Raw genomic sequence first — 15,185 nt, 5'->3', positions numbered from 1 at the left:
GGCAGACAGTTCGGCAGGCCGAGGACCGGGTCCACGAGGAAGCAGCCGGAGCGGTTGCAATCGGCTCCAACAAGGTATAATGATTAGTGCACTTGCAGATTTCTGCCCGTCGAAGATCAAGGCCGCTGACGGATAAGCTCGATTGATAAGAGGCACCGACCGCTCCGAAGCCTCGGTGAGGATGGATATCGCTGTCAGCGTCGCGGAGTGTCATTTGCATGATTGCAGTGCCGAATCTTTCTGTCACTCCATCTCCCTGCGGGAGGTGCGGTGTCTTCTGGAACTGCTTTATCCGAAACGAAGTCATCAGCGCTGTGTAGGATCGGCCACTCAACTTCGTGCCGTTGTCACTCAGAAGCTCAGGCGGGATCCGATGTGGACAGAGCAAGTCGATCGAGCAAGTAGTCGACTACCGCCTTTCCCCGATCCGGGAACGCTCTGCGCTCGTTAGGGGAACGATACATTACATCCAATGATCCACACGTATAAATACGTACGGATTATTCATTCCTTCATCAGGGAGATATTCCTTCCCAAGTGAGTTTAGGTTTCATACCGTCCGGCGTTCCCTAATTCCAATAAATGAAAAAGCATTCGTCTACCAACTGTTGCGTGTCAATCCACTTTCCACGGATGCGGAGCACCCGTAGAAGACCGCGACGCCGAGCCGGCATGGCTGACCAGCCTGGGAGTTTGCATCAACATTGTTTCCTCTCGTACCTTCATTCCTCGCTGCAAGGACAATCGCCTCTCTTGACGAACTTCCAGTAGAAAGATCCTCGAAAGTGTCCCGAGACGCAGAAAAAGTTTTGTTCATCTATGTCCCGGAGAACCCGGTGTATTCTCGTTGTTACGGCCGCTCAATGTAGGTTAAAGTTTCGATGCAGATAATCTCTGGATTTGCGAAGGGGAGTCGGGCTTCAATAGGCACAGGCTCCCATTTGCTGTGTGTCTTCTCTTTGATAAAAGCTCGGACTGTCCGTTTCTGAGCCACATGATCGCAAACATCTCCGTCGCGGTCCGATCATGTAGTATCTCTAGAGACTTCGGGAGGCGTCAGCGACAGTTGGAGTTTCTAGGGACGATTCCGAGGTCCGAGTCAGCTGGAAACATCTGACACCAGTCAAGTAGAAATGTTAGCGTCGAAAGTGGTAGGTCTCAGGGGAATGGTCTTAGGCAGAGGCGTCGTTTCCTACTGAGGGAATCGTCAAGAGGGTACATGACTCAGGAAATAATCTTCTTTCCCTTTCGACGGTTGGGAGATGACTTGGAACCAGTGTTTCAGACAGAGCATGATTCGTCAGAGTGAGGTGAACTCGGTATAATTGCACGAGATTGTGGACTCGACGAGACGGCCCGCAGATAAGGTGTTCGTGATTTCCAACCTCTGGAAGAGGTAAATGTTGAACTCGGGCATCGCGAACGCCATATCGGAAGCTCTACTTCTTCGCGCGTGGATGAGGAAGAACATAGGCTACCTCTGGAGCGACACGTTCTCGAAAATTTGAACTTTCGATGGAACGATGCCTGTGCCTAGAAGCACGAAGCACGAGTAATCTCGACACTTACTTCCGACACTGGCTCTTCTCCACCACCGGGAGTCGCTCGGTCGGTCGTTAGTTGGTGTCGACGAAGACCTTCCCATCAGGGCGGGGAAGCGAATTAGCGGATTCATCGCATGAGAACCTATTTCGGCGAACTCTGGTCAAGTTTCGCACGACCATCGGGGATCGAGGTGTCTGGATCGAGGGAGCGATGTCCACCGTTCGGACGCGCATTCGTGAAGCATACCGTCATCAGCACCCAGGGTAGAGCGACATCGTCACAAAAATTGAAGATCTAGTCTGCGTCATCTACACCGAAGGTTCATGAATCATTGTCCATTCATCTGGATCCCTCTGAAGGCTCTGGCTCGCCTGAATATTCCTTCCCCGAATACTCTGTCGTAGTGTACCTGATGCTCCACCTTTGCGGACCAGAATATATTTCCTCGCGGAACTGAAACGGAGGTCTCCTCATCCTGGATGGCGCAGGAAGCCTCGCGAGAGACGCTCTCATCTGAAATGATTCGTGAGAGATTGGATCTCCTGGGAGCTTCAAAAGCGAGGCTGGAGATCTGGTGCGACATTTCCGGATCCCAATAGACTCTCTACAGGGCATATATGGAATTTCTGACGCCAATTCTCTACCCCTAGATCAGGGATAGAGTTCACAGGCGCGGTCTATTCGAGACCTCTCTGAGTCACCCCCAGTCAATGTTGTCTTTGTGGCACAACCTCGCTCTCCTAGTGGATCATCGAATCCTGGGTGAGAAACCCCCCCCCCCCCCGACTCCGTCGTTCGTTCATGACTTCTTGTCCGAGGACGATGGAGGAGCAGCGAGTTGTAGGCTGCCACGGGAGGCGAAGATGAGAAGTAGCGGTCGATCACAAGCACAGTATATCATCGATTACATACAAATCACGAAGCGGGCGATACTACCGAAGCATCGTGCCGCGGACAGCGATCGCGGCTTCCCTCTCGAAGAATCGTTCATGTTGGAATTCTTGGATCTAGTCAAAGACGCGCTGCGTTCGATATTCTCCAGGATCCTCGAATCGCACATCCCTGAATCACGCATACCCGAATCGCATCTCCTCCAGATTTTCTCGAACGCACCGCCGCGCCGTAGGAATGAGCGAAAGCGACGCGACTAGCCCTGAACTCGCCCAACTCTGGCAGCCTGACTCCGGTACGTAGCTCTTATTCGATATTTGTGGAGATTTTCGAGTTATCCGCAGATGATTGACTCTGACCGAGGATCCCTCTCCTCGCTTCCAAACGCATCGACAGTATAACTACATATCTGATGACTATTTCCAATCCATAACAAATAAATGAGTTTTCGCGAGAAACCAGGCTTCCCCTCTCGTGGGGGGAATTCCGTGAACGACGATGGCGGGTCATTAGCACAAGCCTCGAGACGGTAGTCTCTCTTTCTCATTGATTACCCGAGCTTGCTCTACGAACTCCGTGCCCACCGTACGTAGACAGGGGGCGGCCGATATCACCCGAGCTTGCTCCCCGAACCCCGTGGCCGTCATACGTAAATAGGGGGTCGCTCATCTATCAGCTTACCGAGAACCAATGTCGGGTGTTCCCCCAACCACATGCATCCTTGCTGAATCAGACACGGGTATAAGCTCTCTGAAGGCGTGCAATAAACACAGAAGACTCTAACCCGTAAACGCTGCCCCCAATTCGTGATACTGCGAGGGTGATCCGAGTGTATCAATGGAAGGAGGAAATTTATTCCGTAGCTTAGCGGAAGGGATAGCCCAATCATGCTCAAATCGTCAGTAAAGATCATGGACATCATTGTCCACACTCGACAGACCTCCACATTTGTAGGACTTTACCCCGCGCTGATTTTGTACGCTTCCACCCAGAGAGTGATATACGGTCAATTGTACGTTATCTCAAGCATACGTACGGGCGTACAAAGCACGTCTCCAGACCGTAGGGGCTTTCGAGCCGAAACTTTCATGGTTAGAGCCGACAATGCACGCTTTTCATACCAGCTGATCACTGATCAACTGATCAGTGAAGGCTCTGAAAAATTCTGTGTTCCAGATGTGTGGTGGATTCCGCCGCTTTTCTTTGCTGAAGTCGAACGATACCGAAACGAGAGTCTGCCGAGAGAGCAGTGATCTCTAGTGTCATACAATCGTTTCTCTCTTGTTTGAAGCGTGTGCGCGGAATCATGGTCCGGTGCAGCATCGCGCGTCTCTGTGAAAAGGTACATATCACTAGGGTTTGGCATTCATCGCGAGACGCGATCCGCGGGGTGCGTCATTCGGAGCCGGTTCTACAACAGGAGCTCATGGCATTTGTAATGTCTCGCGGAGCTCCGGAGAAAACTCCGCGATGGATGTCCAGCCCTAGGTATCACCCATGACTTCGTCCCGAGAGAATTATCGATGCTCCCCAGTACCTCTATCGTTCGTTGTCGATGGATTATTTTTCCGCAGCAAATCGCCCGGGCGGCACCCCTCGTTCTTCCGCGAAGACGGTTCCTCGATAGGGTTCACCTGACCGTATGTGGCGGTGTCGGAGGATCGGGATATCCGAAGATCATGGGTATGTTCCGAGAATCGGGAGTCACAGCTCGGCGAGCCAGACGAGGCTTCCACGTTTCGAAATATTTCGCTCCAGGTGTTGGCGGGCGAGGTGGGAACGTTTATATCGAAACGAATCCGAAGGCGACCCTCCTGAAGATTTTGAGGTCGTTCCCCGATCACAAGGTGAGGGGCGGTTCCGGCGGCAACAGTGCCCATCATCAGCTTCTTGGGCAAAACGGGACGGATACAACGATTGAGGTCCCCCTCGGTGTCACGGTAATGGGTCCGCGGAAAGAAGTGATAGGTGAGCTTTTTTCGGTCTTGCGGGAACTCAGGGTTTGCTACATCCGGGTCTCTCGGACCTCTCGCTGAGATCCTCGGGAGCCGAGCTCTCACCTCGACGGCGAGCAATATTTGATCGATCGATATGTCTTCGATTCCAGCCGACCTCATCAAGCCAAATCAAAAAATCTTGATTGCCGAAGGAGGGGAGGGTGGAACTAGCAAGAACAAATATCGGGGACTTCGAGGCAGCCAGATACAGATAGACCTGGTACTGAAACTGATCGCGGACATCGGTTTCGTCGGTTTCCCGAACGCGGGAAAATCCACTCTCCTGAGGGCTCTATCTAGGGCTCAGCCAAAAGTTGCCAACTATCCATGTGAGTGAAGCTGAGACCTCTGACTCCGAGGCCCTTCGCAAAGTCTCGGCTCAATACACGTATTCTTATCGGCCATATGAGAAGATGCGTCGTTGCTTGTCGCACGAAATTACGGCTTGTATGAGTGGTCTAGAGTCTAGACGAAATGATAAGTCGAATACGCAACTCGAATCCGGTGTCGCTTGCTTCATGAAGCATCGCTTTCTTCTGCCAGTCACTACGATACGGCCGAATATCGGAATCATGGAATACGCTGACGCCCGACAAATATCCTGCGCCGATTTGCCCGGACTGATCGAGGGCGCCCATAGGAATGTTGGTCTTGGTCACAATTTCCTGCGACACGTCGAGAGAACGTCGTTGCTTCTCTTCGTGGTCGACATTGGAGGCTTTCGTTTGGGTCCTGCCAGCCCCGAACGCGATGTGTTTGAAACTATCATGAGCTTGAATAAGGTGAGCCCACCCCCGAGTCGAACGGTATCAGAACTCGCTCGAGATATCATTCAATGGTACGCCACTTTTTCTTGCAGGAGTTGGAGCTCTATCGCGAGGATCTTCTGACGAAGCCGGCCGTCCTTGTCGTGAACAAAATGGATACTGAAGGAGCGGATCAAAAACTGAAAGATCTACGCTACAAACTGACCAGCGATGGAGCTTACGAAGACTTACCAGCAGAAGTCAGACCGATGCAGCGGATTAAATTCAGGGATTTGGTTAGTTTCTGTTTTTTAGGCTAAAGCCCGATAATGCATCGGCCGTTAGAGGCGTCCAGTTCTCATTCCCCATCCTCCTTCGAATGGCCAGTCGTCACACGTTGGTCTTTCCAATCTGTACTCGATCGTTGAGAAAAATCGATCCGAGTTTTCATTCGTCGGCCGCAATCAGCAGAGGGGAAATTCCCGCTATAAGCTTATCGAGAGAGTTCATCAAGAGGGTTCTCCCGCAGGTTGGAATATCCGCAGCCAAAAGGGAAAATACTGAGCAACTCAAAGAAGATCTGAGGAAGCACCTGGAGGAATCGTTCGAAGGGAACGAGGGAACAGGGAAAAAAGATACAGAATCGACCCGACCGCTGAAGCTGGAACGTCAATCGATGTGAAGACCCAATTTGGTCATACCTGTACATATATTGAAGAGAATATATATTCACCCATGGTCCGGATGCTCTTTAGTTTCCTAGCGAAGCCGCTCAAGCCCAGTAGACGTGCTCGTGATCAGATACGCAATTCCCTGAGTTTTCCCGGGAAAAGTGGTCGTCGGCGAATTTTCCTTTTGGTATTGTCGATGACTTTCCATTGCTCGATAGTTCGGCGTACGACCAACCGGAGTCATCAGAAAGGGGAGAGCTATTCCGATTCCCGCTCTTTGGGATACAAGTTGCGGATCATTTGTCTCCCTTGAACGCGCTCCAGGTACTCCGAGATTTGGTTCATCGTGTCCGCTCGCTTCATCTGCAGCACCGCTTGTACTCAACCAAGAGAGCCGAATCCACTCAACGACTATCGGCGATAGTCTATCGTCTATCGCTATTCATGACGAGCTCGAGTTCATGATATCGACGCCCCGGCTGCCGCGGTAGAATGAGCGACGTGTGCATGCCGGAAGCCTTCACGGATTCCGAAGTGCCCAGTCAGGGATCATCATCAGCAGCAGCATCAACAGATCGGACCTCTTCCGCGATCCGCGAGCGCTCACGAACGAAGAAATCCTCGGAGGAGATACCTGAGAATTTCCCTGTCTCTGAAGTTCATACCCGCGAATCGAGCGTCTCCCAGCCTTAGAGACTAGCGCTCCATTTCTGTCAGGACTCATGAAGCCTCTTCTCCTCTTCTCCATCTCACCGGTACCGGCTGTTTTGGTGATGTGCAGGCAGGAAGCGGCTCAGGCTTTTCCGTCTGCTATTCCGTCAGTTGAGTGAATGAGGGTCTTCTCCAAGGACTCCTTTCTTGCGCATCTTGCTTGTTGTGCTGCTCTGGCGCGACGTGGTTGACAAATTTTCAGTTCCGTCTCTACGGACGCTCATCTTCAGGAGACAGTTTCAGCCCCGGACGTTGTCAGGGCGCTCACTCTGGAGAAAGTGTTGACCTCCGAGGTGGTGCACACCAGTTGTTGTTGTTGAGCAGCGAAAGCATCGTCGGTCGGAAAGAGCAGCAATACCCACGATAACAGCTGTAGGAGCAGGCAGATCGACGGCTAAAGGAGAAGAGCGTTTATTCCCCTCCCCCGGTTCTATCCGAACAGCCTGCTAATCACAGCGGTTCTTGTATTCATCGACATTTTCTCGTCGTTTCCGTGATGCGGATACACCGTCCAGGAGCTGATTCCGCTTTTGTGTCCGTGCGGATCCGGGTCTCTATTTCGACTCGTTCGAGGGATTTATTTTCCATTAGCTGAACAGGAAGGTACGAGAAGGAATGCAGAAGTCGAATACATGTAAAAAAGAAGCAATCGTTTAAGAGTTCACCTTAACTTCGCGCTACGTGTCTACCAAAGAAAGCTCGTCTTGTGATCGTGAGAGTGTTTACTCAGCTGTATGAGAGACTACATTGGAATAAAAGAAGACTTCTCGAACACATGTGACGATGGTGAGGTTCCAAGAGTCCAAGGGCTACGATCGGGTTTCTGGAAGTGGCGTCGAGATGTTGCGAAATAGGTCCCAACAAACAGCTGTTGGCTGGATACACACCGAGACGCCATCGAGCTCCGATCAAAGGGGATTCTCTCGATCGGATCGTCCTCCGATCGACGCAAGAGAACCACTCTACGCCCTCTCTGGCGATCCCATGCACAAGTTGGACTCTCCGACTTTCTCGAGGCGGTCTACTGCTCGTCGATCGTGATGCCGAGAGCTCACTACAGCACGCCATTGCAGAATCGTCTAAAAGCCTCGCAGTACCTCCCGGACGAGTCTATAGAGCGTTACAGTCGTCAGATTCTCCTGCCTGAGATCGGTGTCAACGGAATGCACAAGTTGTCAGCTGCCAGCGTATTGATCGTCGGAGCAGGGGGTCTGGGATGCCCCGTGGCCATGTATTTAGCAACTTCTGGTGTCGGAACAATCGGTAGGTTGAAATCCACCCCATAGCTGAGACTTCTCATGATCTATGCCGCTCCCATGGACCTGTCCCCCCATCTATAGGTCGGGTACGAGCTCCCGAGTACGGACGTGTAGGGTCCATCGTGATTGCAAGCCGACTCAAACTCCGGCAATCGATTTCCCCGGCGTGCCGCGCGCATCCTCTAATCCTACCTGCTGACGTCATATTGGATGAGTGTCCGATTCGACGCTTTCCTGGGCCGGCGGACTCCGATCGGGAGAGCGACGTCTCATTCGTGAAGCAGACCGAATCTTCCGTTTTCCGGGAGGAATCTGTCCGCGTGATTTCGAGGGAATCCACGGTCGGAGACAGCGACCCCGAAACGACTCGAGTATATTTCGGGAAATTTACGACGGATCTCAACTTCCCCGACTGGAATCCGAGGCTGGGGACTTGGTGATTTCCACCCGAAGCTTCCCCGGCAGCGAATGTGCACATGCAGTGACACTCAATCTTGTTTGCGCTCTTCTTCCAGGTATTGTTGAATATGACGTCGTGGAATTGTCGAACCTCCACCGGCAGATCGGACATCGCGAGGCGTCGGTCGGCTTCAGCAAAGCCAAGAGCCTAGTGAGCACTTTGAAAACGCTCAACTCATCGATCAACTACATGTCCTTCGAAACAGCACTGAGCGACAGCAATGCCAAAGGAATCGTCAAAGAGTATGTCGCTGGACCGATCATTCCATATCTCGATGATTGAGAGAATAATGTCCCCTCAAATCACAATTCTCTTTCTGGCTCCCCGGATATTCCTCGATACGAGGGTCGTTGACGCCTTGGCCTCCCTCGGCCGAGCGACTGTCCTGTTCTCCGGAGACAAACATGACTGAATATTTATTCGGATTTCTTTTCCCGATAGTTTCGACGTGGTCGTGGACGCTACCGACAACGTATCCAGCCGATATCTACTAAACGATGTTTGTGTGCTCCTCCGCAAACCCCTTGTGTCAGGGTCGGCGCTCCGTTGGGAGGGACAGCTCACGGTTTACAACCACAAGACGGGTCCTTGTTATAGATGTGTATTCCCGAAACCACCTCCACCCGAGACGGTGACCAACTGCTCGGATGGAGGAGTCTTGGGACCGGTCACCGGTGTTATCGGCTCGATGCAAGCACTGGAGGTTATCAAGATTCTGCTGGACGAAGACGGTTAGTGCACGACTCGGGATATGCCACGCCCTCTCGGTCGCGTTCGCGTCTGTCCTCGATCCCACATCCCTGTACCCACACTCCCCCGTTGAGCATTTATTATCGTTATTCCCGGTATTGAGGATGATTTCTCCATGCGTCGATTTCTTTCGAGCAGGTGTCCTCTACGGCCGCTTAGTGATGTTCGACGGGCTGTCCGGAAGTCACCGGACGTTCCGTCTCCGTGATCGAGACCCGCAGTGTGCAGTTTGCGGCGACGAGCCGACAGTCAGCGAGCTTATCGACTACGATGCTTTTTGCGGTTCATCTGCGTGCGATAAAATCCCCTCGTTGAAAATCCTTGCCCCTCAAGACCGCTATTCACCAGAGGTGAGCTAGGAGATGTTCCCGATGGCGATCAGATCGAATTCTGGCAACGCTCGGTCTGCGCTGCCTATTCGTAGCAGGTCAATAATAATTAATGCTCATTCCATGGCTTTCAGGAGTTCAAGGAGCGATTGCTCAACGATCCCTACGTACACATAATCGACGTACGACCGTCGGAAGAGTTCGCGGTTTGTCACATACCCGATTCTCTGAATCTGCCATTCGAAGAACTGAAAGCGAGCCCTAGCTCACTCTACGAAGGCCTGCAGGATGTTATTGTTGTGTGCCGTAGGGGCAACGAGTCCCAACTCGCTGTGAAGATGCTCAAAGATTTGGGAGTTACCGCAAAAGATGTCGTGGGTGGTCTTCAAGCGTGGAGCCGATTACCCGGTGTCTCCTTCCCGTCCTATTGAAAAACGAAATGTGTAGAATACCTGGCTTTGGATTGAGTGTGATTCGTGTTTCGAGTTGCTTTGTGCAAATGGGGAAGATCGCTCCTTAGGAGCGAAGGAGCCAGTGTGTATCTAAGCACTAGAATAAACTTGATCGAGTGTATGAGTTGACTTTATGGAATCCTACAAACACAAGCATTTAACAATTGTGCTCTAAATATATAATAATGTAAAATTTCTCCTTCCTCGCCTTCGGAGAGACGTGATCGACAAAGAGTTTCCGTCTCCCAGATAGCTGTTTCATGTAGAGGTAGGAGCAGCACTTGGATCGCTCAATTATCAGCGGAGAAACCGGTCGGTTAGCTGCATTTGCTACGAACTAGGAAGACTTTGGCTTTCGACGAAATTCCATGTTGGCATCCGGAGGGGCCAGGACGAATTCCGGCTCCGGTACGGCCAAATCTCGGGGTCGTCCGTGTGTAAGAGCTCGCCGTTGCTCCGGGGCCGAGGTATCGCGCATTTCTCTTAGCCTTCTCTCCTCAGAATCCGACGCTCGAGGGGATTCCGAGCGATCATCTTCGTCGAGATCTTGAGCTTCGCGGTTGGGAGTTGAGACTCGGGAAGGCTCGCTCGTGGGATCTCGCGCTCCCGTCGAGGAAGATTTTTCGTCCTCCTGCTTCCTATCAGATGAATCTCGTACTTCATGTGGGGTCGAGATCCCATCGGGACCGTCTTCAGGGGCTTGTGCTTTCTCCAGCGTCAATGGTTCGTTTTCTCCATCCGATGAGCCTGAGACTCCATGAGGGATCGAGATCCGGGACGCTCGGCTTTCAGAAGCTCGCGGCCGCTCGAGAGCTGGAACTTCTACTGCTCCCTCGATCGAAGCCTGTGGGTCCTCTGGGATCAGCGGGCTCTCGTCCCCACCTCCTGGAGCACGTTCTGACTCATCCGAAGAACTCAACGGCTCCCCAAGAATCAGTGGCTCGTCGGCTCCCTGTGGGGAATTCCGGGTTACCTCCAGGTTCTCTGGGCTGGGGTCTTCTTCAGTAGGAGCTCGGTGTCTGCCTGGGGCGCGAGACTTCGGCGATTTTTCGGGAGAGGCTTCAGAAACCGCGGGTACAAGCGTAAAATCCGTAGATGAATTCTCGAATTCGGACGGGCTCCCGGTCGGTCTCTCCGTCACATGGACTTCTGGGGTGCCAGATTCTGTCGACAGCCTCTGCGAGCCTTCAGAAGGTTCTTCGACGTCACTCCTCAACCCACCATCTTCGTAGGCTATCTCATGGGCTACCACTTCCTGGAAGGAATTACCATCCGATATTATGCAGACTCGATGGCGGTTCGACTCGGTGGGGGAAGCACTCCCACCGTTCCATTCCTCACGTGACACATCAACAATCCATATTTGTTGGAAGCGTACCTGCGGCGTTTCTTCTTCGATCCTCCGGAGTTCCGCTCTAAGCCAACTTTCTCTTTCTCTTCGAAGATCGGACTCATCCTCTCCGTTCAAACCTCTCACAAAATCCTTTCGGGGCATGTGGCCTAAAAACCACGGGCGATAAATGAAAGATGTCTCACGTTTTGATACGATCGATTTGGATCCACTCAGCCAGTAATCGAGCTCCTTATGTATCGCTTGTGTGAATATCCTCCGGAAGAATATGATCCCGGAAGGATAAACCGGAGGAAGGAGCTCACCATATGATTCCTGGGGACCTGGTCTGCTTCCTCTATCGTTACGGTCTTCCCCGCTTCCACGAAGCTTGCGAAGATGCTCTTGCCAAGCGGCCTCATACTCCTTCGCTACCGGATCGATTCCTGCTGCAATACAGATCCGAGTCGTGGTTCCAGGAGCAGAACAATTGTATGGTTTATGGCTCCGATCACAGAGCCAAATTCTATCCCATGAGGGTCGGGGAGTTGCTGGACGAGATGCGTCGTCGCTTGTTCGAGATTCGCATTCCCGAGGTCTCGGAGCTAATCAGACTGCCACCAATAGAACCATGCCGGCTTTGGGATGAAAATTGGATTATCTGAGAGGTCTGAATGTTTTCTGCTATGTTTATCTCGCGAGTGAAGGAGACCTATTCGGCACGACGGGTCGTTGAACAATCAAACAGATTTGACTAGAGCCGGCACTTCGCGAAGTCAAATGAATCTCGGTCGACCGACCGGGAGAAGCAGGAGGAAAGATAGTTCCATGTCAGGATGAAGCTCACCAGCAATCTCGCAGTTTTCGCCATCTTTGTCTCGGACATATCCTTGGCCACAAGCGCAGACGAGACCTGCCGGGGAATCCACGCATCTCTCGTTCCGAGATGAGTCGCAATCACGTGATGTAACGCAGGGTCTACGAAAGTTGCAATATCATCGTCACGTCAGGAGTATTGTTTGGTTAACTACCATCATTATCATATTCGGAGTCCGGAAGTGATCTTCTCCTGAGAGACATGGAAAAGTTGGCAGGTTACAGGCTCTGAAAGATTTCGACTCACCTTACGGTCCGAGAGTCGACGCTTGAAGCGCTTACGTCATCCTCATTGATATCGTCAATTTCGCGCTGGTCGTTTGGAGCAGCCTAGAGAGCGAAGCATGATTAATGATTTGCTAGGAAAATTAAGATTTATCGTCGCTATGAGATCTTCAACGGATCACATCTCTGTTCCCGTGAAGATCCGGAATGATAGAGGCTTAAATCTGCTCGCACTCTCGAACCTCCCGCTTTTTCGCTTTTCTAGGAATGAACCGCTGTCCCTCTCGAACTAAAGCTGCGGAGCAATCGGAGCGACAGGCGTATCTTCGATCAGCTAGCCCTTCCGCAATCTCACCCTCACTCTGGAACGGGTCTTCGCGACATTTTCACGCGAAATCGGATCCGATGCAACTTCCGCTTGACTGGCCTCGACAGGTAGTTCACCAGCGGCGGGATCTATGCGAAGTTCATCCGAAACACTCCCATTCTTCGCGACGATGACTGGGTCTTTTCTGTCGTTGGCATCGGCAATTATTTTGTTCACATCCGAGTGCGTGGATCTAACTGTCGGTGGCGACGTCTCTGTTCGAGCTTGAGAGACGATCCCATGCGAGAAGCATTGCCAAACGAGGAACGCGATTACGATGGACCGCATGCTGACACTTTTTGACGGTGGTCTCTACAAAATTCTGCTCGTAGCGAACGCCCGCTCTTGTTTGCTTGGTGTGCGTCTGTGTGTCGAGAACGGAATGTATCGTGTATGTGAGCGATGTGAATGTTGTTCTACAAACATCCGAAACAGGAAAGTTCGACGTGCGTCCGATGCCTCGCCCGATGCCGCTTTGCCCGCTCAGGGAACTTACGCCCTGGCGAAATTTCCGGTGAATCGTCCGCGGCGCACGAAAATTTATGAGCCCATGCAGATTCCCAAATCGACAGTTTTATTTCGTCCTGTTGACCGAGACGCTTCAGCGCTTGTAGACATCTCGCTTGTTAACGAAAAAGACGCTTTCGGGATGAGAAACCCGAAGGGTGATTCTGTTGAGCAAGAAAATCCTTGACCGCAATGACTTTCGTGTGCAGAAATTTCCCCACGTCGGGTGAAGTCAAATCAAACATTCGACGTGAGAGCGCATTATTTGGCCTCTCGAGCCGCTCCCGGAAGGTAATTTTCGGTAGAATAGGAGTTGTCGCGGAAGATGATCTACACGAGCAACGCTGCCGGGCATACGTGACACTCGCGGCTTCCTCCAAACTCTCCATGAGTTCTCCTCGGGGAATTCCAGCTTCGAGGCACTCTCCCGTAGACAGCGCTTTCTTCGATTCGGTTCACCACGTAGCCTATAACCGACTACAAACTACAAGGTCGAAAACGCTCAGATGCGAGCAAACCTTCTGGTTGGAACGTATCTAAACTTTCTGGGAGAAAACAAGTACCGAGCAACCGACCACTTTCGGATCAAGGTCACCCAGAATACCTAGCCCGTTGCTACGGGCCTCCACCTGGGAAATCGAACGAGATTTTGTGACGCGACATTAACGGCAGCCGGACTACTTCCAACCTGACAGCAGCAGCCTCAGCCTCAACCGGCCGGTCCATTCTGACGATACCCTGCTATTCAGTGCGAAGCCAGAAGCCGCTGACATCGGATCCAGCCTCGGGTTCCCCATACGGGGGGACCTCCGTTCCTAGGCGGAATTCCCGAGTCTGGGACGATAGGGGAGTGAAGCGAAAAATTATTCCAGAAGATGATCTATCACCGTAGAACGATTCCTGGCTTGAGCGAACGGGTCCGAAACCTCTCGTAGCTTTTGAAAATATCCTCGGTCTACGATAGGAAGATCGTCAGTGAGCTGGCATCTGGGGCATTCGTCACTTCCTCCGATCTGAGTGGGCGTTTCTCTCCTCTTTCAATCTTATAGGTACAGCGTACAGCGCAAGTCGATTATTTGCTCTTCGCATTCATATAATATCGGCAGCTCGGTCAAAACAAGATGATCACAGTCCGCACAGAGTAAGTCGTCGATATTCGATGGGAGCAAGAGCGGATTGATCTCATGTGTTTCGCGGTTTCCGAGCAAGTCGCTGTGAGGACGACTGAGCGGTATGGATCGCTAGTTTCAAAATATTGCGGTCGAACCAAGATAAAGAGTGTCTGAAAGTGAAGCGCCAGCTCTGCATTCAAATATTATACTCGAGGAACATCAAATCCCTATTGTCATCTGAATCGTAATCGCACGATCGGAGTTCCGGCCGGGAATCGAACCCGGTTCTTCTTTGCACAGGATGAAGGCTGCGCTCGGCAGCTTCTTCTGTGCATCGATGTGTTTCCTCTTACACCACCGGAATTTGTTCACGACGATTCGAATCAGGGTAAGACAATTGGGGAACCCAGCCTATACGATGCTAACGATGTCTGGACTTTGATCCTTTGATACGCTTACTCACTCCGACAGAGCTGTTGCGAATGGACAGGCCACTAAAAGCATAAAACGAATTTTTCTGGTACATACTTCAGGATTTCCGAAACCGATAGTTCCCATGCATACCTTAAAAAGTTCTGAAGGTGAACCCTTAGGAACGATCTTCTTCTGGTCATAATGGAGGTATAAGTACAGATAGGCCCATTTTTCAACGGATTCCACTGGATCTTGAAAAAATGTCTCCTACAAGCGGATATATCTATATCTATATCCGAGCATGAACATGGGATGCATCGGCAGCCGACGGCTCGCGCCACTCGTTTGTTCCAAGCGGGTGTCCGTTATCTCCGGGTCCTCTCTAGCTGGGTTCTCCTGTTTATTATTAACGCCTGAAAACCGATAGGAGTAATTGTCCGTCTCCCCGTCCTCCACAGAACTTACCCTTGCCGGCTTGAGATCGGCCATGGACGAATGTGACGGAAGTTTCAACCATTCCTCCCAGCCGGGTAGTCGTCGCAC

At 51.7% G+C, this 15,185-nt stretch overlaps 3 protein-coding genes across 3 annotated transcripts; 2 read left to right on the top strand and 1 right to left on the bottom strand.

The window, feature by feature from the left end:
• Positions 1-3,465: 3,465 nt before the first annotated feature.
• LOC100897747 (GTP-binding protein 10 homolog) lies at positions 3,466-5,911 on the top strand. Its single transcript, XM_003744596.1, has 8 exons — positions 3,466-3,527; positions 3,613-3,778; positions 4,011-4,119; positions 4,195-4,404; positions 4,544-4,762; positions 4,977-5,215; positions 5,293-5,475; positions 5,709-5,911. The coding sequence occupies exons 2-8, from the start codon at positions 3,743-3,745 to the stop codon at positions 5,859-5,861; spliced, it is 1,149 nt and encodes a 382-aa protein (XP_003744644.1). The 5' UTR covers positions 3,466-3,527; positions 3,613-3,742; the 3' UTR covers positions 5,862-5,911.
• A 765-nt stretch (positions 5,912-6,676) lies between these two features.
• Positions 6,677-9,930, top strand: Uba4 (Ubiquitin-like activating enzyme 4). Its single transcript, XM_018640056.1, has 6 exons — positions 6,677-7,347; positions 7,635-7,824; positions 8,336-8,522; positions 8,722-9,011; positions 9,169-9,380; positions 9,494-9,930. Exons 1-6 carry the CDS (start codon positions 7,345-7,347, stop codon positions 9,788-9,790), a joined length of 1,179 nt encoding a protein of 392 aa, XP_018495572.1. The 5' UTR covers positions 6,677-7,344; the 3' UTR covers positions 9,791-9,930.
• On the bottom strand, positions 9,927-13,009 carry LOC100907611 (uncharacterized). Its single transcript, XM_018640054.1, has 7 exons — positions 12,598-13,009; positions 12,265-12,347; positions 11,989-12,119; positions 11,468-11,590; positions 11,190-11,311; positions 11,061-11,066; positions 9,927-10,763 (listed from the first exon to the last, which is right to left on the bottom strand). The coding sequence occupies exons 1-7, from the start codon at positions 12,895-12,897 to the stop codon at positions 10,149-10,151; spliced, it is 1,380 nt and encodes a 459-aa protein (XP_018495570.1). The 5' UTR covers positions 12,898-13,009; the 3' UTR covers positions 9,927-10,148.
• Between the last annotated feature and the right edge of the window lie 2,176 nt (positions 13,010-15,185).

Source organism: Galendromus occidentalis, unplaced genomic scaffold (genome assembly GCF_000255335.2).
Source record: "Galendromus occidentalis unplaced genomic scaffold, Mocc_1.1 scf7180000077471, whole genome shotgun sequence".
Taxonomy (NCBI): domain Eukaryota; kingdom Metazoa; phylum Arthropoda; class Arachnida; order Mesostigmata; family Phytoseiidae; genus Galendromus; species Galendromus occidentalis.
The sequence above is the reverse complement of the archived record's forward strand: the minus strand, read 5'-3'. Positions and strand labels throughout refer to the sequence as shown.

Excerpts from the sequence above, each read along its gene's own strand:
- LOC100897747 (XM_003744596.1), top strand. The coding sequence starts at position 3,743 with ATGGTCCGGTGCAGCATCGCGCGTCTCTGTGAAAAG. Across the intron at positions 3,779-4,010 it reads TCGCGCGTCTCTGTGAAAAG|CAAATCGCCCGGGCGGCACC; the intron begins GTACATATCACT and ends ATTTTTCCGCAG. Across the intron at positions 4,763-4,976 it reads AAAAGTTGCCAACTATCCAT|TCACTACGATACGGCCGAAT; the intron begins GTGAGTGAAGCT and ends TTCTTCTGCCAG.
- Uba4 (XM_018640056.1), top strand. Across the intron at positions 8,523-8,721 it reads GCCAAAGGAATCGTCAAAGA|TTTCGACGTGGTCGTGGACG; the intron begins GTATGTCGCTGG and ends TTTTCCCGATAG. Across the intron at positions 9,012-9,168 it reads GATTCTGCTGGACGAAGACG|GTGTCCTCTACGGCCGCTTA; the intron begins GTTAGTGCACGA and ends TCTTTCGAGCAG.
- LOC100907611 (XM_018640054.1), bottom strand. The coding sequence starts at position 12,897 with ATGCGGTCCATCGTAATCGCGTTCCTCGTTTGGCAATGCTTCTCGCAT. Across the intron at positions 12,348-12,597 it reads AGACCCGTTCCAGAGTGAGG|GCTGCTCCAAACGACCAGCG; the intron begins GTGAGATTGCGG and ends TTCGCTCTCTAG. Across the intron at positions 11,591-11,988 it reads CGAAAACTGCGAGATTGCTG|CAGGAATCGATCCGGTAGCG; the intron begins GTGAGCTTCATC and ends TCTGTATTGCAG.